Below are 26,713 nucleotides of genomic sequence, written 5' to 3'. Positions count from 1 at the left end.
GGAATGCGAGGGCGCGATGTATTGATGTCAATGATCCTGTTTTTGTCCTTAATTACGCTGCAGGGCCCAAATGGCTTTCAGGCAGTGTGATTGCCAAAGAGGGGAATAGGGTTTTGGTAGTTAAATTTACCAATAGACAAATCTGCCGCAAACACGTGGATCAAACTAAAAGGAGGTTCAGCAACCCCATAGAAGAAGCAGAGGAAGAACATGACGTAGAGTTTACTCCACCACAGGTGACCGAACACCGGAACCAAGTGGAGGAGAGCCCAGTCACTGTGGGCAGTCCGGACAGGCCTGAGGCACCGCAAACAGCAGACACTCGGGCCAGTGCCCAACAACCGGAGCCCCAACTCAGGCGCTCTACAAGGGAGCATAAACCACCAGAGTGACTTAACCTGTGATCCCAATAAGACTTTGGGGTGGGGGGGGCAGGTGATGTCATGTATTCAACTATCATTGTAACCCATGTATAAGCTGACCTAAGTTGTACACCTTGAGAACATTGACCACAAGGGGGTGAACTTGTGGGAGACACTCCTAACCTGGACTTTCAGGTATAACTTGAGGTCTTGGTAATAAAGGTAACTGGTCACAGAGTGACCTTCTCTCAAGTATGGGCCTTGTGTGCATTTATACTGTATAATAAGGACATATCAGTTTTGATAGAGCTAGTCGGGAGACACTGAGGCTGAAATTCAGGGTCTCGGAAAGAACCGTTAATGTCTGTTTGCAGCGGCCATGTGGTGGAATCCTACGGCCGATTGTGGTCAACTGGCCGCCCCGACCCAAATTCAGCTCGGCAATTTTTTGGCCTTCACCCACTTCCGCCTCGCTGCTGCCGACCGCCGCAAAAAAGCTCGCCCCGCCGCTATCCCTCACCTCCATTTTTCCCGACCCAAATTCAGTATATAAAATCAATGCCCCACCGTGCGGTGCCCCCATCAGCTTTTTCTGTCGGTGCACCTTGTCTCCTCTCTCTCGGCCCTGGCATTGCGGCAGAAATTAAAGGGGAGAGCTGAATGCCGCGACCTTCATACAATTTTTCTTGCCCGCCGACTTCCATGTCGGCCGGACAATTGTTCCCCCCCGGGTTCGGCCGGGCCCCCAACAGGCAGCCTGACACCCCCTCTTGGGTTCCAGGCCGCTGGCCCGGCCGAAACCCTCCCTGGTGTTCCATTGGCCGAAGTTAAAAAATGCCCCACTCTCTCTCCCCTTTAATGGAGGGGACGCACACGCACTGTGATGTTACCAACGCTCTGCCGCTGATTGACAGCGGCGGGGACTCGATCCCACCCCAACTTCCGCCCCTCAGCTTCACTTACCGCCGCACTTCCGCTCCCTTTATGACCGGCTTCCGGTCCAACGTAAAAAAAACGTCGGAGTCCTGAAAATGGATCGGACGGCCACCTCCACGCTCCTGGCAGTAAAAACAGTTCAGAAATCGTCGGTGTGCAGCTTTCTGGCGTGCCGGAATTTCAGCCCCACTGTTTTCTCTGGCAAGTGGGTCGGTAACCGGATGTCATAAAATTGAAATAATTGGCAAAAGAACTCGAGGATAAATGAGGAGAAGTGTTTCACACAGAAGGTTGCTAAGATCTGGAACGCATTCTCTGAAAGTGTGTGGAATCAGAATCCACAGGAACCTTTGAAAGGGAATTAGACATGTACTTGAGACAACTAATTTGCAGCGTTACGGGGAAAATCCTGGCGAGTGGAACTAAATTGGACAGCTCGCTCAAAGAGCCGGCACAGGCACGATGGGCCGAATGACCTCCTTCAGTGCTGTAGGATTTTAAGCACTGATGTCAGTGGGAAAAAAACCGTGAGACTTAAAAATGGAGCTATCTGGTTTAAAACCTGATTGGGTGCCAACCAGAGACTGATCAAGAAGATTCGGAGCCTCTCCTCATCCCTCGCATAACATCCTCCTCACTGATCCATCAAAACACAAATGTGTTGTTAAATGCATGAAGCAATAGGCCTATAGAATGTTTACACACTGCATTAATACTGAAGCAAATCACACACATATGTGTATATATGTCATGTATACCGCGCTTAAAAGAAACTGCTTAATTATATGGCTGGGACCATGCGTTGCTCTCCCTTGATGGCAACCCTCCCATGGGGTGGTCAGTTGCAGCTTTATATTGTTGATACTCTGTATGGTGACTGTGCTGCCATGAGGAGATGCTCAGTGGAGGGTAGGCACTGCTTTGCGGTGAAGGAGGGAGAGTCACCCTGTCTGCCTTCCCCATGTTCCAGTGGCAGCTGTCGCAAGCCTCCAGAATGGCCCGGCAAGCACAAAAAAAACCGAAAACCCTGAACTTGCGATCTGTTAAGTTTCACTTGGACAGATCCACCACATCTGCTACAAAATCACTTCCACTGGTGCAGAGTTGGGATATTTGCTCAACTACTGCCCAGCGAATGCCCACGAAACCCTTACACCTGGTCAAAACAGGTATAAGGCTTTCTTTTACCAGTGTAAGGGTAAAAATAAATGTTAAAATAAAAATTTTAAATGATTTAAACATGCACATACATTTAAATTGGTCATTTTGGCCCGTTTTAAAACGTTCAAATTTATTTTTCAAAAAATAAATTTTTTATTTAAAATGCTGACTTCAAGGGTCTTTTAATTCATTTTGAACCTGTGATCATTTATTTTTATTCAAGTGCTGTTAAATGTTATTTATTGAGGATTTCTCAAATGCTTGTGGGGATTCCCTTTGTAAATAGAATCCGCATAAGCATCATAGGAATCCCCCTTTTTGATTGGTTGGCCTGGCCCATGTGATCCCAGGGATGCTGGTGAATCATGTCCGTATCACTGGACAGAAAATTGTGTCCTTGCCAGGTGCATACGACGTGCGTACCATGTGCGCATACACCTGAAGAGGCCTCGCTAATGTCGGTTCTCACCGCGCAATACACGGAGAACCGGCTTTTCCAACATTTCCCTGCAGGAAGGACATCCGTGCGGCAGAGATTGTGTATTTGCCCAACTCCTGCCCAGCAAATGTCCTTCAAATCCTATTAAAAGCAGGCATATGGCTTACTTTTACCAGTGTAAGAGTTTTAAAACATACAAAAGTTAAATTTAATCACTCATTTTTATATTAAAAACCTTGTCCATTAAGGTAAGTTTATTTTTAACCCTATTAAAACACATAAAAAAAATGCTTTTAATAATTTTTTTTCTAAAAACTTTGTGTACATTCAATTTCAATGAATGTTAAATATGTGAAGTGTTTGTTTTATTTATTGTGCTGTGTTTCTTGTTTTAAGGGGGTATTCTCATTGATAGTACTGGGAGCTCATAAAACCGGAGCTCCCATTATTATCAATGAGAATACTGCATAGTGATTCCAGGATACGAATACGTACCTGGAGGACATGTTCCTGTACGCTGCACAGCGAATCGAGGCCTCCGACTGCAATCCTACTTTCCTCCGGGACCATCAGTTATTTTCATAATTTTTTTTTTCGGGTTGGAGGCATTTGTCTGAAGGAAGCCTCCGACCGCCATTTTCTCCCCTTTGCTTTTTAAAAAGGAACCCGCTCACAAAATCACAAACTTACTTGACATGGTGGATCAGCTGTCCATTATAGAAACTGCTCGATTTTCATTGCTACTGTGGGCATGAAAATGTCCAGTGATCGGGCAGTCTCTCCAACAGGCGCTCGATCCACAAAGCCCAGTTTTACTCCCGGGTGACTAGTTGAATATCTGCCCCAACTCACAAACGAAGCTTAACCATATTTAATTTATCTTCAAGCTTTAAACACGAGTGAGCTCGTGGCAAATAGCTCTAGCTGCTGCCTGCAAGAACTGGAGCTAAACTGTACCACTGCACCAACTCTTATCATTGTTGCTGATGCACATTCTCTATCCTGTTTCTATTTAAAAGGCATTGGACTGGTCGCTCACGGTTTGTACCTCGGGGAAATAGCACCGAAGGAGCTGCGAGGTGCTGTGTGTCTGACCCGTGCTGTATTTGCTGCCTTTGGGAAATGGATGGGGCTGGTAGTTGGACTCAGGTAAACCTTAAACCGTGAGCATAGTTTAAACTAACCAACCAACGATTTGTTCATTTTGCGGTTCAGGCAATGCGAGACCCGGATCATAGACTGGACATCTGTAATACTCACCATTGATCGGGATTGAACTTTATATGTGGCTCCTTACCACGGTACATATTTAGCTCATAAAGAGCAGAGTAAGACTGTCTCTGGCTGCTATGGGTAACTGTTGTTGCAGCAGTGTCCGCAAACCACAATCATTCAGCTTTATCTCGTGGAAGAACGTGTTTACAGTTTCACAGGAAACAATTACAGACAGATTTATGATGCTGCCACACATGACAGCTAGGGGAATTCACGCCTCGACATTCCTAAATAGAAATTTCTCGGACTCCTTAGTGGGAAAGCGGATTGTGTAGAGGACACAGAGAGGCTGCAAAGAGATTTAGATAGGTTAAGCGAATGGGCTAAGGTTTGGCAGATGCAATACAATGTCGGAAAATGTGAGGTCATCCACCTTGGGACAAAAAAAGGGAATATTATTTGAATGGGGAGAAATTACAACATGCTGCAGTGCAGAGGGACCTGGGGGTCCTTGTGCATGAAACTCTTTTTGGAGTTTACCTGCAAAACATAAACATTAAAACCATGCCACCCGCCTGGGTGACACAGCAGACATTTTCAAGGCCCCCTTTTTTTTTGCGCTAAAATCAAATTTTTCCAGTGCCCCCTATAAAAGGGGAGGGGGACACTAAAAGTACCGGCAATGAAAACAAATTAAACTTTAAAACGTAAAATCAAATTAAAATTTGGTTGCCGGGCGTGATGATGCACTCCAGTCCCTCCGGTGCCCACCTCTCGCGGAAGGCCGCGAGCGTACCGGTGGACACCGCGTGCTCCATCTCCAAGGACACCCTGGACCGGATGTAAGAGCGGAAGAGAGGCAGGCAGTCAGGTTGAACGACCCCCTCGACCGCCCGCTGCCTGGACCGGCTGATGGCACCCTTGGCCGTGCCCAGGAGCAGTCCTACGAGGAGGCCTTCGGACCTACCTGCTCCCCTCCGCACAGGGTGCCCAAAGATCAGGAGAGTGGGACTGAGGTGCAGCCAGAATTTCAGGAGCAGCCCCTTCAAATAATAAAACAGGGGCTGCAACCTTGTGCATTCCATAAAAACATGGAACACGGACTCTTCCAGACCGCAGAAATTGCAGGCGGCCTGGGAGTCCGTGAACCGGCTTAAAAATTTGTTGCACGGCACTGCTCCGTGCACCACCCTCCAGGCCAAGTCCCCGATGAATAGTGGGAGGAACCCTGCGTAGAGTGCCCTCCATCGGGGACCCCCGCCTCCTCCGGACGGCAAGATGGTATGCCATGGCGTGTCCGGACGGCCGGCGAGGATGGCAAAGTTGAGGGTGTGCAGGAGCAGCCCGTACAGGAAACCCCTCCGCGCGGAACTGAAAGGCACGGAGGGGATTTCCCCGAGGCGGCTCAAGTTGTGAGGCGCCGGCCCCCGAGGGAGGTTCCGGGGTTTGGCGCCGATGAGGAATTCCGTCCGGACGGGGGTCAGTTCGGACGGGATCTCCCCACGTGCTTGAGCCTCCTCGATGCACCTAACGGAGTCAGGGCCCAGAGCTGTTTTTAGCGACTCGATGGCATCGGCCGCGTGGCGGACGTTGGCAGAATTTAGGCGCCGCGCCAGCGTGTCTGGCGCCATCCAGCCCGCTCCTCCGCCATCGAGCAGGTCCCTGATCCTGGTCACCTCACCAGCCACAGCCCTCTCTTCCGAACGCCACATAAAACCTCGTCCTTGTGCATGAAACTCTTTTTGGAGTTCACCTGCAAAACAAAAAAACATTAAACCGTGCCACCCTACCTGGGTGACACACCAGACATTTACAAGGCCCTATTTTCCTTTTTTTTGTTTTTTTTTGTGTTTTTTTTTTGGGGCGCTAAAATCAAATTTTTCCAGTGCCCCCTATAAAAGGGAAGGGGACACTAAAATCACCGGCAATTAAAACAAATTAAACTTTAAAATGTAAAATCAAATTAAAATTTGGTTGCCGGGCGTGATGATGCACTCCAGTCCCTCCGGTGCCCACCTCTCGCGGAAGGCCGCGAGCGTACCGGTGGACACCGCGTGCTCCATCTCCAAGGACACCCTGGACCGGATGTAAGAGCGGAAGAGAGGCAGGCAGTCAGGTTGAACGACCCCCTCGACCGCCCGCTGCCTGGACCGGCTGATGGCACCCTTGGCCGTGCCCAGGAGCAGTCCTACGAGGAGGCCTTCGGACCTACCCGCTCCCCTCCGCACAGGGTGCCCAAAGATCAGAAGAGTGGGACTGAAGTGCAGCCAGAATTTCAGGAGCAGCCCCTTCAAATAATAAAACAGGGGCTGCAACCTTGTGCATTCCATAAAAACATGGAACACGGACCCTTCCAGACCGCAGAAATTGCAGGCGGCCTGGAAGTCCGTGAACCGGCTTAAAAATTTGTTGCACGGCACTGCTCCGTGCACCACCCTCCAGGCCAAGTCCCCGATGAATAGTGGGAGGACCCCTGCGTAGAGTGCCCTCCATCGGGGACCCCCGCCTCCTCCGGACGGCAAGATGGTACGCCATGGCGTGTCCGGACGGCTGGCGAGGATGGCAAAGTTGAGGGTGTGCAGGAGCAGCCCGTACAGGAAACCCCTCCGCGCGGAACTGAAAGGCACGGAGGGGATTTCCCCGAGGCGGCTCAAGTTGTGAGGCGCCGGCCCCCGAGGGAGGTTCCGGGGTTTGGCGCCGATGAGGAATTCCGTCCGGACGGGGGTCAGTTCGGACGGGATCTCCCCACGTGCTTGAGCCTCCTCGATGCACCTAACAGAGTCAGGGCCCAGAGCTGTTTTTAGCGACTCGATGGCATCGGCCGTGTGGCGGACGTTGGCAGAATTTAGGCGCCGCGCCAGCGTGTCTGGCGCCATCCAGCCCGCTCCTCCGCCATCGAGCAGGTCCCTGACCTTGGTCACCTCACCAGCCACAGCCCTCTCTTCCGACCGCCACATAAAACCTCGTCCTTGTGCATGAATCCCAAAAAGTTAGTTTGCAGGTGCAGCAGGTAATCAGGAAGGCGAATGGAATGTTGGCCTTCATTGCGAGAGGGATGGAATACAAAAGCAGGGAGGTCCTACTGCAACTGTATAGGGTATTGGTGAGGCCGCACCTGGAGTACTGTGTGCAGTTTTGGTCACCTTACTTAAGGAAGGATATACTAGCTTTGGAGGGGGTACAGAGACGATTCACTGGGCTGATTCCAGAGATGAGGGGTTTACCTTATGATGATAGATTGAGTAGACTGGGTCTTTACTCGTGGAGTTCAGAAGGATGAGGGGTGATCTTAAGACGGATTGCAAAAGTTTCTATAGATATGTAAAGAGAAAAAGGTTAGTAAAGACAAACGTAGGTCCCCTGCAGTCAGGATCAGGGGAAGTCATAACGGGGAACAAAGAAATGGCGGACCAATTGAACAAGTACTTTGGTTCGGTATTCACTGAGGAGGACACAAACAACCTTCCGGATATAAAAGGGGTCGGAGGGTCTAGTAAGGAGGAGGAACTGAGGGAAATCCTTATTAGTCGGGAAATTGTGTTGGGGAAATTGATGGGATTGAAGGCCGATAAATCCCCAGGGCCTGATGGACTGCATCCCAGAGTACTTAAGGAGGTGGCCTTGGAAATAGTGGATGCATTGACAGTCATTTTCCAACATTCCATTGACTCTGGATCAGTTCCTATGGAGTGGAGGGTAGCCAATGTAACCCCACTTTTTAAAAAAGGAGGGAGAGAGAAAACAGGGAATTATAGACCGGTCAGCCTGACATCGGTAGTGGGTAAAATGATGGAATCAATTATTAAGGATGTCATAGCAGTGCATTTGGAAAGAGGTGATATGATAGGTCCAAGTCAGCATGGATTTGTGAAAGGGAAATCATGCTTGACAAATCTTCTGGAATTTTTTGAGGATGTTTCCAGTAGAGTGGACAAGGGAGAACCAGTTGATGTGGTATATTTGGACTTTCAGAAGGCTTTCGACAAGGTCCCACACAAGAGATTAATGTGCAAAGTTAAAGCACATGGGATTGGGGGTAGTGTGCTGACATGGATTGAGAACTGGTTGTCAGACAGGAAGCAAAGAGTAGGAGTAAATGGGGACTTTTCAGAATGGCAGGCAGTGGCTAGTGGGATACCGCAAGGTTCTGTGCTGGGGCCCCAGCTGTTTACATTGTACATTAATGATTTAGACGAGGGGATTAAATGTAGTATCTCTAAATTTGCGGATGACACTAAGTTGGGTGGCAGTGTGAGCTGCGAGGAGGATGCAATGAGGCTGCAGAGCGACTTGGATAGGTTAGGTGAGTGGGTAAATGCATGGCAGATGAAGTATAATGTGGATAAATGTGAGGTTATCCACTTTGGTCGTAAAAACAGAGAGACAGACTATTATCTGAATGGTGACAGATTAGGAAAAGGGGAGGTGCAAAGAGACCTGGGTGTCATGGTACATCAGTCATTGAAGGTTGGAATGCAGGTACAGCAGGCGGTTAAGAAAGCAAATGGCATGTTGGCCTTCATAGCGAGGGGATTTGAGTACAGGGGCAGGGAGGTGTTGCTACAGTTGTACAGGGCCTTGGTGAGGCCACACCTGGAGTATTGTGTCCAGTTTTGGTCTCCTAACCTGAGGAAGGACATTCTTGCTATTGAGGGAGTGCAGCGAAGGTTCACCAGACTGATTCCCGGGATGGCGGGGCTGACCTATCAAGAAAGACTGGATCAACTGGGCTTGTATTCACTGGAGTTCAGAAGAATGAGAGGGGACCTCATAGAAACGTTTAAAATTCTGACGGGGTTAGACAGGTTAGATGCAGGAAGAATGTTCCCAATGTTGGGGAAGTCCAGAACCAGGGGACACAGTCTAAGGATAAGGGATAAACCATTTAGGACCGAGATGAGGAGGAATTTCTTCACCCAGAGAGTGGTGAACCTGTGGAATTCTCTACCACAGAAAGTTGTTGAGGCCAATTCACTAAATATATTCAAAAAGGAGTTAGATGAAGTCCTTACTACTAGGGGGATCAAGGGGTATGGTGAGAAAGCAGGAATGGGGTACTGAAATTGCATGTTCAGCCATGAACTCATTGAATGGCGGTGCAGGCTAGAAGGGCCAAATGGCCTACTCCTGCACCTATTTTCTATGTTTCTATATAGAAACATTTAAAATAATGAAAGGAATAGACAAGATAGAGGCAGAGAGGTTGTTTCCACTGGTCGGGGAGACTAGAACTAGGGGGCACAGTCTCAAAATACGGGGGAGCCAATTTAAAACCGAGTTGAGAAGGAATTTCTTCTCCCAGAGGGTTGTGAATCTGTGGAATTCTCTGCCCAAGGAAGCAGTTGAGGCTAGCTCATTGAATGTATTCAAATCACAGATAGATAGATTTTTAACCAATAAGGGAATTAAGGGTTACGGGGAGCGGGCGGGTAAGTGGAACTGAGTCCACGGCCAGATCAGCCATGATCTAATTGAATAGTGAAACAGGCTCAAGGGGCTGAATGGCCACCTCCTGTTCCTCTGTTCCAAATCCCTTTAATATTCTTCTTTTTCAAGCAACAATCTAACCACCGCTGCTTTCTACTGAGACTGTATTCACTGCTGGACTGCCCCCACTCTAGAACTTGGTCAGTTTCTGCAGGCTCAGTTTGCTGCTCTTCCACTGGGCAATTTCACTCACTGCTGAGCTAACTTTGATCTCTTCCAGCTGGTTTCTATCTGGATTATGCTCCCATCACACTCCGTGATCTCTGCTTGCTTCCTGTGGCTGCTGATTCCAGTCATCCTTCAGAACTCAGGGTTATACTTATCAGGAGAGGCAGAACAGACTGTGGGGCTCTTGTCTCTACAAACGAGAAGACTGAGGTGTGACCTGATGGAAGTTTTTAAAATTACGAAAGGGTTTGATCGTGTAGACATAGAGAAGATGTTTCCACTTGTGGGGGAGAGCACAGCTGGCGGCCATAAATAGAAGATAGTCACAATAAATCCAATGGGAAATTCAGGAGAAACTTCTTTACCCAGAGAGTGGTTAGAATGTGGAACTCACCACAGGTTGAGGCGAATAGCATAGATGCATTTAAGGGGAAGCTAGATAAACACATGAGGGAAAAAGGAATAGAAGGATATGTTGATAGGGTGAGATGAACAGGGGTGGGAGGAGGCTCGTGCAGAGTATAAACACCAGCATAGACCAGTTTAGGCCAAGTGGTCTATTTCTGCACTGTAAATTCGATGTAACCCAACCGCCACTGTTCACTGCACTGGATCGTCCAGTTCCTCAAGCTCCCACTTCTGCTCCCAATCTTGTGCATGATCCTCGTCTCGCTACAGCTTTTCCTTGAGCCAGCTCCCTCATCTGCACTGATCTCCAGGATTTAATTTTCACATTCCCTGGCTCCCTTATCCTCACTGCTCCTGATCCTTAGGTTTCACTCCCACTGCTCCACACTCCTCTGCTGGTCCAACGGATCCGTTGGAGCTCACCCCTAACACCTGTGTCTACTATCCTGAACCATTGGACCCCGAAGTCCCATCCCGAGTCTCTCCCTGAGATATCCTTCCTCATTTCTTCCCTCAACCTCGGTGATTTCTATCTCCGTGTCAACTCAGCTTGTATTCTCTCTTCTGATTTCACTGTCCTTCTGTCATTCCTAAAGCTCTTCCTCCATATAAACTCTTTGACCCATATTCACGGCCCACCCCTCGACCGCACTACCTCACATGGTCCTCTCTCCACCCATGGTCACTGTCACAGAAGAGGCAATCTCTGACCACCTCCATATATCCCTTACCATCCACATCCCCTTATCTCCTTCCAACCCCACTTCCTTCTGCATCCAGCCTGGAAAAAAACTTTCCCTCAAGCCTTTGGTCTTCCATTCCATGAGACTTCTGTGGCTGTCGATGACTTCGCCCAGTAAAACCTATATTCTCATCCACCTCATCATGCCCCCTGGAATGGCCTCCAGCTTCCCTCCCTCAAATCCAAGGGATGCAGAGTTGAGCATATCTGGTGCAGAACTGCTTTAGCCATCCACAATCAGATCTGGCTGGACCACATCAAGCACTATCGGATTTCATTCTCCTCTCTCAAAACTGTTCACTACTCTGGGATCATCTATTCAGCTGCCTCTGGTGTTTCCTCCTCTTCCTGTTGCCCACCAACCCAAACCTCCCACCTTGTTTCCCTCTGCCCTAGATTTGATCTCAAGCCATTGTCCAGTTTTTCTCATATCTCCTCTCATTCCTTCAACAAGCTTATCTTGTCTTTGAGACCAAGCTCCTGCTCCAGAGATCCCATTCACACTAAACTGCTGAACACCCAACTTCCTTTCCTAGTCTCTGTAGTGGAGTATTTCAAATAAACACTCAATACCAGTCTGGGTTCCAAGATTCAAGTCGTCTTTATTTTGCATGGGTGGGGAACCTGCCTACTGGTTTGTCTATAGCCAGGGTTCTCCAATGATACAAAGTTCCAAGCAACCTTTTATACACTCAATGACACATGTCAGCCACGTGCATGGCCCCTCTATGCTGTTTAATTGGCCCAAAGCCTGCGTGCACAATTGTTGATTGACTAATTCCCTTTTGCGTCACACAATCATTCACCTATGTCTCATACCAGATGGAGTTTCTCCAAATGTCACCTCTGACCCCTTGCCCCGTTTAACTGCCCCTCTGGGCCTCCTGTGGTTCAATGGTTTGTCTATTTATAATTGTCCTCAGGTTACACAGCTTGTAAAGTTGACCACTACAAAAGCCCTTTTTAGTTCCGAGCTCCATTCTTAACCCTTTAATTATAGCAGAGTTCAAAAGCCCCACCTCAGTCACCATGCCAACTGAGATTGTAAATGGTTCCCTCTCCTCAGATACTGTTCTCCTCCCTTTTAAAACTGCCATCATCAGCCTTCTCCTCAAAAAATCTACCCTTGAACACTCTTGTTGCTGCAAACTACCGCCCCATCTCCAACCTCCCATTTTTCTCCAAAGTCCTTGAACAGGTTTTCGCCTCCCAAATCTGTGCCCATCTTTCCCACACTGCTGGGTAGAATCTCTCCAATCAGATTTCTGTCCCTGCCACAGCACTGAAATGGCCCTAATCAAAGTCGGAATAATATATTCTGTGACTATGATCCATTACCTGGTCTAGTTCTCCTCGACCTCTTCACCCTTTGTATCGGTGAACCACACTATCCTTCTCGAACGGCGTTCCTCTGTTGTGCAGTTCAGTGGTACGCCTGTCGCTCGGTTCCACACACTTCACCAATAGTATACAGCATCTCCGGCAATGGCTTCTTTTCGTGCCCCCACACTCCTGGGGATGCCCACAGATCTATCCTTGATGCCCTCCTCTTCCTCATCTATGTGCTGACCTTTGGTGACATCATCCAAATGCATGGGGTCAGCTTCCACATGCACGCTGACTACAGCCAGCTCTACCTCACAACCATCTCTCTTAACCCCACCACTGCCTGTGTGCTCATAGAATCATAGAAATTTACAGCATGGAAGGAGGCCATTTCAGCCCACCTTGTCCATGCCGATCAACAAGAGGCTATCCAATCTAATCCCACTTTCCAGCTCTCGGTCCGTAGCCCTGCAGCACTTTAAGTGCACATCCAAGTACTTTTTAAATGTGGTGAGGGTTTCTGCCTCTACCACCCTTTCAGCAATGAGTTCCAGACCCCCACAACCATCTGCTTGAAGAAATTTCCCCTTAAATCCCCTCTAAACCTTCTACCAATTACTTTGAATTTATGCCTGCTGGTTGTTGACCCCTCTGTTAAGGGAAATAGACCCTTTCTATCCATTATATCTAGGCCCATCTTAATTTTAGATACCTCCATGAGGTCTCCCCTCAGCTTCCTCTGTTTCAAGGAAAACCAACGTAGCCTATTCAATCTGTCCTCATAGCTAAGATTCTCGACTCCCGGCAACAGTCTCGTAAATCTCCTCTGTTCCCTCTCCAGTGCAATCACATCCTTCCTGTAATACCGTGACCAGAACTGCACGCAGTACTCCAGCTGTGGCCTAATTAGTGTTTTATACAGTTCAAGCATAACCCCCCTGCTCTTATAATCTATGCCTCAGCTAATAAAGGCAAGCATTCCGTATGCCGTCTTAACCACCTTATCTACCTGGCCTGCTACCTTCAGGGAACTGTGGACATCCATTCCAAGGTTCCTTTGTTCCTCTACACTTCAGTGTCCTATTGTTTAATATGTATTCCCTTTCCTTGTTAGCCCTTCCCAAATGCATTACCTCACACTTCTCGGGATTAAATTCCATTTGCCACTGTTATATCCACCTGACCAGTTCATTGATATCATCCTACAGTCTGCAGCTTTCTTCTTCATTATCAACCACACAGCCGATTTTAGTATCATCTGCAAACTTCTTAATCATACTCTCTATATTCAGGTCTAGATCATTGATATATACCACAAAAAGCAAGGGACCTAGTACTGAGCCCTGCAGAACCCCACTGGAAACAGCCGTCTGGTCACAAAAACACCCATCAATCATTACCCTTTGCTTCCTGCCTTTGAGCCAATTTTAGATCCAACTTGCCACTTTGCCCTGGATCCCATGGGATTTTACTTTTGTGACTAGTCTGCCATGTGGGACCTTATCAAAAGTCTTGCTAAAATCCATATACACTACACCAAACGCACTACCTTCATTGACCCTCCTGGTTATCTTCTCGAAAAATTCAAACAAGTTAGTCAGACACGACCTTCCCTTAACAAATCCGTGCTGACGGTCCTTGATTAATCCGTGTATTTCTAACTGAAGATTTATCCTGTCCTTCAGAATTTTTTCCAATAATTTTCCCACCACCAAGGTTAGGCTGACTGGCCTGTAATTACTTGGTCTATCCCTTTCTCCCTTCTTACACAAAAGAACCACATTAATAGTGCTCCAGTCCTCTGGCACCACACCTGAAGCCAGAGAGGATTGGAAAATGATGGTCAGAGCCTCTGCTATTTCTTCTTTTGCTAAACTTAACAGCCTGGGATACATTTCATCCGGTCCTGGGGATTTATCCACTTTGAAAGCTGCTAAACCCCTTAATACCGCCCCTCTCACTATGTTTATTTTCATCTAATATTTCATAATCCTCCACCCTGATAACAGTGTCTGTATCGCCCCTCTCATGTGAAACCAGATGCAAAGTGTTCATTAAGAACCATACCCATGTCTGTGCTGTCAGGCTATTTGTCTGATATCCAATATTGGATGAGCCACAATTTCCTCCAGTTAAACATTGGTCCCTGCCACCATCTCCATATGCTTGCCATTGATTCCACCCCCCCGTCCCCAGCTAAACCTTTGCGACCTCAGCTTTGAAGCCTAAATTGAGCTTGCAACACCTATAGCCTCTACATCATAAAGACTGCCTACTTCCACTTCTGTAACATCGCCTGTCTCCACCTCTACCTCGGTCCTTCTGCTACTGAAAGTCTTACCCAACCTTTGTCACCTCCAAACCCAGCTATTCCAATCTCTTCTGGCTGGCCTCACATCCTCTATGCTTTATAAAGTTCAGGTTTTTCAAAGCACTGCTGCACCAAGTTCTGCTTACCCATCACCCATGTCCTCACATTTGATCCTGGACCCTCAATGCCTCCAATTTAAAATTGTCATCCTCATATTTAAATCCTTCATGCTCTCTATCTCTGTAACCCCCTCCCCCCGCCACCAGCTCCAGAACTCGCCGTTCCTCCAACTCTGGCCTCCGTTGTATCAAAACCAATTGCACAAACTAGTCATTCCTGAAATTCAACTGTCAAATAGAAATCTCGTAAAGGAATCCATAAGATCACATTTTATGGACCATGCATATCTGTAGCTCTGTTCTGTATGTGACAGGTGTCAGCTTTGGCTCAGTGGCAGCACTCTTGCCTTTGGGTCAGAAGGTTGTGGGTTCAAGTCTCACTCCAGAGACTTGTGTACAAAATCTAGGCTGGCATTTCTGTGCTAAACTGAGGGAGCGCTGCACTGTCGGAGATGGCGTCTTTCAGATAAGACATTAAACTAAGGCCCTATCTGCTCTCTCAAGTGGATGTAAAAGTCTCCATGGCACTATGTGAAGAAGAGCAGAGGAGTTATCCCTGATTTCCTGGCCAATATTAATCCCTCTACCAACATCACTAAAGCAGATTATCTGGTCATTATCTCATTGCTGTCTGTGAGATTTTGCTGTGTGCAAATTGGCTACTGCATTTCCTACATTACAACAGTGCCTTCACGTGAAAAGTACTTTTGGTTGTAGAGTACTTTGTGACATCTTGAGGTCATGAAAGACACTGTATAAATAGTTGTTTTTTAGGAAGTGACTATGGATCACTATAGAGTCAGATCATTATCAGTTTAGAAGAATGAGAGGTAATGTCATTGAAATCTATACATTTCTTAATGGGCTTGATAGGGTAGATGCTGGGAAAATGTTTTTCCTGTCTGGGATCTAGAACTAGGGGTCACAAAGGGTTTTCACTCAAAGGGTTGTGAATCTTTGAAATTTTCTATCTCAGGGCTGCCAAGAAAGTGATCGATAGATTTTTAGATTCAAGGGAATCAAGGGATAAGGGGCTAGGGCAGGCAGGTGAAGTTGAGGTAGAAGATTAGCCATAATCTTATTGAATGGCTGAGAAGGCTCAATGGGCCGAATGGCCTACTTCTGCTCCTATTTCTTTTGTTCTTATGTTGCCTAATCTTGTTGTTTATTCTTTCCCAGGCAAATTCTAGGTGGTGAAAGTACCTGGCATTTACTGCTGGCCTTTAGTGGCCTGCCTGCCCTGATTCAGCTCGTTACCCTGCCCTGGTTTCCAGAGAGCCCCAGATATCTACTGATGGAGAAAGGAAACACAGCTCTGTGCATAGATGGTAAGTGAACACGCAAGTCACTTTATGATTGGATGCATTCTATTCAAATACACCAGCAGATTGTTGTTATATGTGCGATGCACTCAACCTCACCTGTGTTTGACTTTATTACATGTGCTGAAGTTATTTTACAAATGGAGAATATTTGGTAGCTACCAATGTAGGCTAATGTTCAGATAAGATCAAAGGAGTAATGCATGGGCTGGGTTTATTTGCTGTATAAATTTCTCAGACTGAAGCTCTGGGTCATTTATACAAAGAGGGAGTAATTTTGACTTCTGGTGATAGTGTAAAATGGGCGATACCAGGGATTGAGCGCCTGTTCTACATCTCGCCCACTGAACTCCATGCAAAAATAAATCGAGAGGGATGTATAATGGACGGCTGGTCCAATAACGCCCCTTACCAAAATTTCCTGGATTCTGGGGAGGTCCCAGCAGATTGGAAATGTCTCCAGAGGAGATGAGGTCAGTAATGGTCTGTGACATAATGGCTTGATGTTCAGTAGTGGGGTCATGGTCCATGGGGAGATAGGAGGAGGTGTCAGAGAGTTGGTGATCAGCCTCTGCAAGGTAGAGGTCGCTTCACCAAACAACAACAGCGTCATCTTTGTGAACAGGTTTAATGACAATATTGGGGTTGGATCTGAGCGAGCGGAGTGTTGCAAGTTCAGAGGGAGGGAGGTTGGAGTAAGTGAGGGGAGCAGAGAAATTGAGACGGCTGATATCCCGTCGGAAAATGCAATGAGGAAATCTAGAGAGGGTAAGAGGCCAGAGGAAGGGGTCCAGGTAGAGCTAGACTTTTTAAAATGGGAGAAAGGGTCAGCTGTGCAGGGGGAAGACTCCTGGCCGAAGAAGTGGGCACGGAGGCGAAGGCGGTGGAAAAAGAGCTCAGCCTCGTGCCGAGCTCGAAATTCATTGAGGTGGGGGCATAAGGGGATGAAGCTCAGGCCTTTGCTGAGGACTGATCGTTCGGGGTCAGAGAGGGGAAGATCAGAGGGAATAGTGAAAACACGGCAGGGGGTGAGATTGGAAGAAGGGATGGGATCAGAAGGAATTATGGGGGAAAAAGGTTCTGGAAGGGAGTTGATGTCCAAGAGTTGTTGGAGCTTACTCTCCTTGATACCTGAAAGAAATGAAAAAGGTTTTTTGTTAAAGCATCGGATGGGGCAAAGGATGAAATGGAGCTGTGGACCAGGACAGCTTAGAGACAGAGTGAGTCAGTGCTGCTGAAGAGAGCGGTTGAGAGTGTGCGTGTGGCAGCGCATAGCATTGAATGTGGATCCCAGAATGTGGCGGGAGCAGTGTTTGAGGAACGTTGAATATCTCGGAGATATAGACAATTTTTCTGAACTGAGGTGGGACTTCGCCAAGGTAGACTGGAAATGGCTGTGATGATAAATCAGTGTCAGAGCAGTGGGAGGCATTCAAGGAAGAGATCCTGAGGGTACAGAGCAAGTATGTTCCCTTAAAAAAAAAGGGTGGGGCTAACAAATCTAGATCCCCCTGGATGACAAGGGACACATAGGGTAAGATAAAGAAAAAAAGGGAAACTTATGATGAGAATAATGAGAACTCAATACTGCAGAGACTCTAGAGGAGTATAAGAAGTGCAAGAGTGCAATTAAAAAGATATCAGGAAAGCAAAGAGAGAGCATGAAAGAAGGTTGGCAAGTAAAATCAAGCAAAACCCTCGCTCTTAATGTAAAAATATATTAAGAGTGAGGATAACTAGAGAAAGAGTGGGGCCTATTATAGACCACAAAGGAAATTTGTGTATGGAGTAGTAGATGTGGGTATGATTCTTAATGAATACTTTGCATCTGTTTTCACAAAAGAGAGGGGCGATGCAGACTTTGCAATGAGGGAGGAGGAGTGTGAAATATTAGACAAGATAAACATAGTGAGAGAGGAAGTATTAAGGGGCTTAGCAGCTTTGAAAGTGGATAAATCCCCAGCGGATGAAATGTATCCCAGGTTGTTAAGAGAAGCAAAAGAGGAAATAGCAGAGGCTCTGACCATCATTGTCCAGTCCTCTCTGGCTGTTGGTGGGGTGCCAGAGGACTGGAGGACTGCTAATGTTGTACCTTTGTTTAAAAAGGGAGAAAGGGATAGACCGAGTAATTACAGGCCAGTCAGCCTAACCTTGGTGGTGGGAAAATTATTGGAAAAAAACCTGAGGGACAGGATAAATCTTCATTTGGAGAGAGATGGATTAATCAAGGACAGACAGCATGGATTTGTTAAGGGAAGGTTGTGTCTGACTAACTTGATTGAATTTTTCGAGGAGGTAACCAGGAGGGTCGATGAGGGCAGTGCGTATGATGTAATGTATATGGATTTTAGTAAAGCTTTTGATAAGGTCCCAGATGGCAGACTGGTCACAAAAGTAAAAGCCCATGGGATCCAGAGCAAAGTGGCAAGTTGGATCCAAAATTGGCTCAGAGGCAGGAAGCAAAGGTTGATGAGTGTTTTTGTGACTGGAAGACTGTATCCAATGGGGTTCCACAGGGCTCAGTGCTGGGTCCTTTGCTTTTTGTGGTATATATCAATGACTTGGACTTGAATGTTGGGGCTATGATTAGGAAGTTTGCAGATGATACTAAAATAGGCTGTGTGGTTGATAATGAAGAAGATAGCTGCGGATTGCAGGAAGATATCAGTGTACTGGTCAGGTGGGCGGAACAGTGGCAAATGGAATTCAATCCAGATAAGTGTGTGATAATTCATTTGGGGAGGTCTAACAAAGCAAGGGAATACAAAATAAATGGTACGACACTGAAAAGTGTAGAGGAACAAAGGGACTTGGAGCGCAGGTCCACAGATTCCTAAAGGTAGCAGGCCAGGTAGATATGGAATTCTTGCCTTTATTAGTCGAGGCATGGAATACAAGAGCAAAGAGATATGCTTGAACTGTATAAAACACTGGTTAGGCCACAGCTGGAGTACTGCGTGCAGTTCTGGTCACCACATTACAGGAAAGATGTGATTGCACTGGAAATGGTGCAGAGGAGATTTACAAGAATGTTGCCTGGACTGGAGAATTTTGGCTATGAGGAAAGATTGGAGATGCTGAGTCTGTTTTCTTTGGAACAGAGGAGGCTGAGGGGAGACCTCATAAAATTGTGAAGGGCCTGTATTGTGTGGATAGGAAGGACCTGTTTCCCTTGGCAGAGGGGTCAACAACCAGGGGACATAGATTTACATTAATTGGGGGGAGATTTAGAGGAGATATGAGGGGAAATTTCATCACCCAGAGGGTAGTGGGGGTCTGGAATGCACTGCCTGAAAGGGTGGTAGAGGCAGAAACCCTCACCACATTTAAAAAATACTTGGATGTGCACTTAAAGTGCTGTAACCTACAGGGCTATGGACCAAGAGCTGGAAAGTGGGATTAGGCTGGGTAGCTCTTGGTCGGCCGGCGCGGACACAATGGGCTGAAGTGTCCTCCTTCCATGCTGTAAATTTCCATGATTCTATGATTCTATATCTTAATCCTGGGTGGATTCAAAACACGAAGAGTGGAATCTATGTAGATCAAGGCGAAGGCGGAGACAGTTACTAAGGAAAGAGATGTGGCTGTGAAAGTGAGTCTTGTTAGATACTTGATCAAACACGAGAAGGGAAACAGAAAGCAAAGAAGATGAACAAGGTAAAAGAGACAAATGGAAATCCCGTCTGAGGGAAGAGCAGAACCAGTTCAAGGTGGGCACTCCTAGAAAAGAAGTGGCAGTGATTTAAACACTAATACAAAAGCAAAATACTACAGTGCTCCTTAAGAACCTGTTCATTTTAAACATTCGCCAGTTCTGACAAAGGGTCATCGACCTGAAACATTAACTCTGTTTCTCTCTCTGCAGATGCTGCCTGACCCGCTGAGATTTCCAGCATTTTCTGTTTTTATTTCAGATTCCAGCATCCACTGTATTGAAAGTGATGTGTCTTTCCTTACCTCCAGTGCCTTTGCAAATCTCTCTGTACTAATTCAATTCCATTCATTGTAAAATTATTTCCCACATTTTTTTTATCTGTGTGTATTACTTTACATTTACCAGTGCTAAACTGTATTTGTCATGTCTCTGCCCAAATTGCATAAACACCAAGGCCATTAATAACTATAGTAAATGCTGAAGGACAGTGCATGTGGACTCCACTCCCTGGTTGTATTCCTACTTTTCTTCCACTTACTTAGCCAGCTCATTATTCAATGTACAACTGCCTTGTTGATAAGCATTCATTCCAGTTCATTGCCTTCATGATTTTTCTTTCTCAAAGCTCTACAAAGATTGTGGGGTTCAGGTGATTTCACTGAGGAGGTTGAGGAGATGATGGCAGAACGGGCTCAAACGCAGGGAGAAACCAAAAGAAATATTTTAGAGCTGCTCAGAGATAAAACAGTACGATGTCAGCTCTTAACAGCTGTGGCCATCAGTTCAGGCATGCAACTAAGTGGCATCAATATTGTAAGTATCATGTCAGTTTCAAGTGCTTTCCGTATGCAACAGTTCCATTCTCACACCAAGGCAGCCCATTTGATTGGCACCCTATCCACTACCTTACATATTCACTCCCTTTCCCACTCGCACAATATGGCTGCAGTGTGTACCATCTACAGGATGCACTGCAGCAACTTGCCAAGGCTTCTTCAGCACCACCTCAAACCTGCGACCTTTAACCCCTAGATGGACAAGGGCAGCAGGCGCATGGGAACACCACCACCTCCAAGTCACATACTATCCTGAATTGGAAATATATCAGCATGACACTGGTAGGGGCTTGGATATCTTTTCTGATATCATTTCTGGTGTTTACAGCTTGATAGCAGCCTTCAAAAGCAGAATACGAACTGAAACCTGTGTTGTCATTTTCTGCCAAGTGTAGATCATTGTAGCCCAGGTCCAACAATTAACCCCAGATCTGGCAAGTCGTTCACTGGAGAATACATGAGATGCTTATCACATTCTCAAAAGGCAGAAAATGCCATACAGGTTACCTGACTTCTGTGTACAGGTTAAAACTACTGCTGACATTGATTTATGGAACAAATAATATACAGAAGAAAGAAGTATGCAATGGAGTGGGGTGTAGAGGCCGAGGAGGAGGAAAAATGGGATGGCGAGGACTACAGCCAGAACTCCTTCCCTGAATCCAGTGCCAGAAGGATTCCTCGCCCCTCTCCCAGCAGGGAAATTGGTCGCTTGTCCCTTGAATGCAACACTGCATTTAAATGATTGTGGAGCTGGAGAAACCCACCGATTTTCTTCGCCAGAGGAGAGGAGGCAGTACCTGCTGGGACCGATACAAGAAGACCACTGATGGGAGGGGAGGGTCTGCTAGTGGCCACCTCATCCTCTCTTCTGTCCCCATATCTGCTTCAACTGTGGCCACGGCTCATTCAGAGCCTTCTGTTAAACTTACTAAAACCATTTAGGTCCTTCTGCCCACTTTAATTGTGCCTCCCCCTCCTTACACTGCTGCAATGGGTGCCCTATTGTAACTCTTGCCCAGGAGTGAGGAGCTCCCTTTGTGTCGCACTTTGCTTCTATAATTAGACCTGACCTAAGAAAATGGATTGGGCTCACAGGGGGTCGCACCTCGACCCCCCACCCCCATCCCCGTGGTGAAACCAGAGGCTGGTCCGTGGATTATAAGGATATTTTCCTTTGTGGTTCAAGCGTGTTCCTTGAAGAAAGAAAAGACCACCGAATGTCTCAAAGCACTTTACAGCCAATGAAGTACTTTTGGAGTGTAGTCAGTGTTGTAATGTGGGAAGCTGTGATACCCACCAGCTTTGATTGCATTAAGCATCAAATCAACAATGAAGTTTTACATTAATCCTAAACCAAGCTTAACATGGGCTTATCAATCATGGCACAAAGGGCCATGTGTACATGTTTGGGAGGTGGTATCAATTCACAGCTGCTGGAGCAGCTCCCCCTCCTGACCCCTTCTATTATTATTTGCCACATCAGTTGGAAAAATAGCCCTCCTTTGTGTGACTGACTACAAAATAATCATTCTCTTAAAGATAATCTAAAATTACACTGATGCTTAAAGAAAACTTATTTTCATTGATATGGAACTCCATGTCCACTTATCGATCCAGGAGACAAGTTAATCCGCTGTCATTTTCGATTCCGATTGGACCAGGACCAGAGGGAATCATGGATCAGGACTGAGATATTTAGTATTCTTGAAGCTCTTATTACCATGGGGCAGCATGGAGTGCCAAGGATAGTGGATGCACCCAACTGCCAGGAAATGTGGGCACACACCCAGCCTGCACAGTACGAGGGATTAAATGCAGACACTAAACCCCCACCTGGAATCAGGTGTAATCCTGGGCCAGTTATCCCACTTACACTGAATGAGAAAAATCTCTGGGCCTGCAGGGAATTGGATACTGACCTCCCCATTTGGCCCCCGGAGAATCAAGTCCGGACTTTTGGATAGTTCACGAAGGAAGTGGTCATCTTAGATCCAGCACAAGACCACCAGACAATCGGACACTGAAAGCAGCCACTGTTAACCCACAGGACCTTTAGAGATAATGGGGTAGATTTTCAACTTTTCGCCTGGGCTAAAATTGGAGATGTGGATTTCAATGGAGGTGAAAATTGATTAGTTTCAGTAGCAGGCGGTCGATCGCATCGGCAGTTTTACACCCAGGCAGCAAGTTGAAAAACTAACCAACATGTATATTTTTTGTTTAAAGAGAGGATTATAAAGAACCACTAAAGCTAAATGTTATTTAAACGGTAAGGGGGGTGAAATTGCCCCTTTTTATAGCCCCATTAGCGCCTCTGGGCAGCAAGACAGTTTTTGTCCATGAGTCACAAAGCTGGCCGACATCCGCTCTTAGGGTAGTACTTAAATGGGAGGGCACCAGAGCCCTGAGCCGCCATCTTTTTTGGTCAGCTGACTCTCTGGTTGTAGCATGGTCTGGGCCATCATCATGCAGCCCGGCACTCCTACTAGGGTGCCGGGCTGTTGGCCTGATCGCACGCTGACCTGATGGCCCAATGGAGGCCATCAGAGGTCGTACAGTGTGCGCAGAGGCCCTCCCCTTTAAGCGAAGGAGAGGGGCACTGAACCGCATAGCGTTAGACTCCATGTCCCGGTAGCGCCCCGGTTGCTGTCGCCAAAGGAAGCAGAGCGCTGGAGATTGCGTCCACGTCCTTTGAGGGGCAGTAAGCACAATTCAGCGGCAGTGGCAGGACATTCTGCGGCGGGGGCTAAATGTCCCGGCCCCGGAAGGTTACCGCCCTACAATCGGGGCGCAGGGCAATTTCGCCCCCAAGGTTTCTGTACAAAATTTGCTCATTGATCTTGCTGTTTTCCAGATCTATTTTTATGCTTCTGATGTATATCAGCAGTTGGGAATCGCCAAGGATATGATTCCATATGTGGGAATAGGAGCAAGTGGAATTGAAATGTTAACTTCAGTGATGTGCGTAAGTACAGCTTGGAACAGATCACAGCTCACTGAGGAATGAAGGCCAAAGAGATACCTTTTATATCCCTGGACTCCACAATAAGAGGGAATTCCAAATACAATGTTTTCTATGAGGGAAGATTTCTTTCCATCTCCTCCGCTTGAGCACAAGTTGGGCATCGAGCACCCAAAGTGGGCTCCACCCAAAGGGACCTGTACACATCGCATTTGTGGGTTGAGGTCATTACCTCTAGTTTTGCTGATGCAGCAATGCACCCAGTAGCACGAAAGGGAGACCAGACCTGCAGCAGGGGTTGTGGCAGCAGGGCTTGGAGCCCTCTGGCTACAGTCTGAATACAGCAGCCAAAATGGCTCAAAGCCCAATGAATCCCCCTGGCTGGACCTAGGGGAAAAACATATAATTTACCTTTATAGAGACAAGAGCTGGTTGCTGGATTCTTCAATCTGAGAGGCTTGTGTAACCATAAAAGCTCACATGCACAAACTGTTGAGTCTGGACCATAGCCAAGCGGAGTCACAGCAAATGAGGTGGGAAGTATATCGACATCACGCCCACCTTATTAGCATGGAATCTGAATGCTTTTGCCTGTTTAAGGCCGAACTTTGTGACTCCACCCCTCAGATAAGAGCAATGGAGAGGGGCATGGGGCAGCGTATCTGGGGCTGACTTTTGTCTGTTTTGACCTTGTGCGATAGGCAATTTGGATTATCGGACCAAATATGCAAAAATAGAATCTTAGTGTCTGGTTAAAACTACAATAATGTGCATGGGAGTAGATGTTAATACATTATAAAATGACGAATAATATGTTTCATCAACAAAAGCATATCAAACAGGTTTCATCAGTATTAGCAATACCACTGCTGCCTAATAGGACTGTTCATTATCATCATCATCATAGGCAGTCCCTTGTATCGAGGATGACTTGCTTCCACGCCAAAAAGAGATGAGTTCACAGGTGTTTTAATGAAGGGCTATTTTGAGGGAGATGCAAGAGCAGATAGACCTGGGGATGCATAATCACAAATCCTTGAAGGTGGCAGGGGAAGTTGATAAATCAGTTAAGAATGTGTATGGATACTTGGCTTTGTAAATAGAGGCATTGAATACAAAAACAAGGAAGTCACCTTTACAAATCAGTGGTTAGGTCCCAGCTGGAGTATTGTATGCAATTCTAGGCACCACACTTTAGGAAGGGTGTCAAGGTTTTGGAGAGGGTGCAGAGGAGGTTTACCAGGCTAACACCAGGATGATACCAGTTATGTGAAGAGAATAGGCTGGAGGAATCAGATTGTATGTAAAGAGAAATAATTTGCAAGGTTCTGGGAAAAAATCTGGGATGTGGGACAAACTTGGATAGCTCTTTAAAAGAGCCAGCACTGGCATGGTGGGTCGAATGGCCTCCTTCCGTGCTGTGAGATTCTATGATTCTATAATGAGCAGCTCATGAATTGCTTAGAATTCATGCACCGGAAGAGGTTAATAGACCTTTGTGCACGTTTTGATGAGATTCTGAAATCAATTGCTCTGGTTTAGTGGATCTTGGATTGAAGCTTAATATCTTAAAAAATTCTGTTGAACAGGGATTTGTTATTGAACGAGCTGGAAGGAAGGTTCTGCTGTGGAGAGGATACTGCTTCATGGCATTGTGGATACTACTACTGATCATTACACTCTCTCTCAAGGTAAGTTATAGAGTGTGGGTACAACATCTGTAAATATGATCACAAAATTCCACTGTTCTATTCCTGGTGGGTGTCAGGAGCCCATATCAGGAAATAATAGGTGCAAAACCTTGGGCTGTGGGTGGCCAATATTCGGGTCCGTGCTCCCAGCCTAGTGGGAGTTGTAGTTGAATCTTTAGCTCTCAAGTGCGGTAATTCTTACAAGGTTATTCTAAACCTTTATAAATAGACCTCAGTTAGAGTATTGCATCCAATTCTGGACACCACACTTTAGAAAGGATGTCAAGGCCTTGGACAGGATCCAGAGGAGATTTATTAGAATGGTACCAGGGATGAAGAGTTTGAGTTATCTGGAGAGACTAAAGAAGCTAGGATTGTTCTCATTAGAGCAGAGAAAGATAAGGGGAGATTTAATAGAGGTGTTTAAAATGATGGGGGGCTTTGATATGGATAGGGAGAAAGTGTTTCCACTGGCAACAGCATTGGTAACCAGAGGACACAGATTTACCTTTTCTGCATTTAAAAAGTACTTCGATATGCACTTAGAGTGTTGTAACCTACAAGGCTACGGACCAAGAGCTGGAAAGTGGAATCAGGCTGGATAGCTTTTTCGGCCGGCACAGACACTCTTTCTGTGCTGTAAACTTCTATGATTCTATATTCTATTCTTTGCAAGGACATTGGTGCCATTTTGGTTCAGGTGAAGGTTGTCCCTTGTATATAGCAGCCCCTTGTTCCAGAATCCACACCAGCGCTCTAAGAATGGCTGGGTCAATTAAAAATGTCAAAACTAAGATTTATAGCTTTTTGTTAGGTAAAGATATTAAGGGTGTCATGTATGTATGCTTGGGGTTACTAGCTACCAGGGGGTGCCACTGTCGGATGTCATTGGGCTGTACACACGTGTGTGCGGGCCAGGTATATAAAGCAAGCCACCATGTAATGTGGGCACTTTGGGCCTGAATAAAGTTGAGCCAGGTTTGTACCTGTGTTAGTTTACAGTATTCAATCTATCGAGTTATTACATATATAACATTTGGTGATGAGGTAACTCAAGAACCTTTGCATGCAAAATGAGCACCATTGGAATTCTGGAGAGATTCGTGGAGGGAGAGGACTGGTTGGATTTTATCGATCGCCTGGACCAGTACTTCGTGGCCAACAAAATGGAGGAAGCTACTGACGCAGTTAGGCGCAGGGCGGTTTTCCTCAATGTTTGCGGTCCAAAAATCTATGGCCTCATAAAGAATCTCCTCTCGCCTGCACGTCCAACGGACAAGGACTATGAGAAATTATGTGCTCTGGTACGTGACTATCTGAAACCAAAAGAAGGCATCATCATCTCATGCTATCAATTCCACACATATGTTCGTTCTGAGGACCAGAATGTGTCGGAATTCATCACCGACCTAAGACGTCTTGCTGGGCCACGTAAGTTCGAAGACGTGTTGGGAGACATGCTGCGAGATTTCTTCATAATAGGAATCAACCACGAGGTGATCCTCCGAAAGTTATTGGCTGTGGAGACGCTGGATTTAAGCAAGGCCATTGCGATTGCCCAGGCATGCAT

The 26,713-nt window shown here is 46.6% G+C and overlaps 1 protein-coding gene across 1 annotated transcript in view; it reads left to right on the top strand.

Annotated features, from left to right (window-relative positions):
* The window catches only part of LOC139269232 (solute carrier family 2, facilitated glucose transporter member 11-like), a 94,963-nt gene that overhangs the window by 36,478 nt on the left and 31,772 nt on the right, over window positions 1-26,713 (top strand). Inside the window, exons 6-10 of the mRNA XM_070888322.1 lie at window positions 3,918-4,047; window positions 15,854-16,002; window positions 20,277-20,464; window positions 23,345-23,455; window positions 25,042-25,143. Coding sequence (XP_070744423.1) covers window positions 3,918-4,047; window positions 15,854-16,002; window positions 20,277-20,464; window positions 23,345-23,455; window positions 25,042-25,143 — 680 coding nt within the window. The remainder of the gene's footprint in view (window positions 1-3,917; window positions 4,048-15,853; window positions 16,003-20,276; window positions 20,465-23,344; window positions 23,456-25,041; window positions 25,144-26,713) is intronic.

The sequence above is a fragment of the Pristiophorus japonicus genome, chromosome 8, assembly GCF_044704955.1.
Source record: "Pristiophorus japonicus isolate sPriJap1 chromosome 8, sPriJap1.hap1, whole genome shotgun sequence".
NCBI lineage: Eukaryota > Metazoa > Chordata > Chondrichthyes > Pristiophoridae > Pristiophorus > Pristiophorus japonicus.
This window is presented reverse-complemented; position numbering and strand designations above follow the sequence as displayed.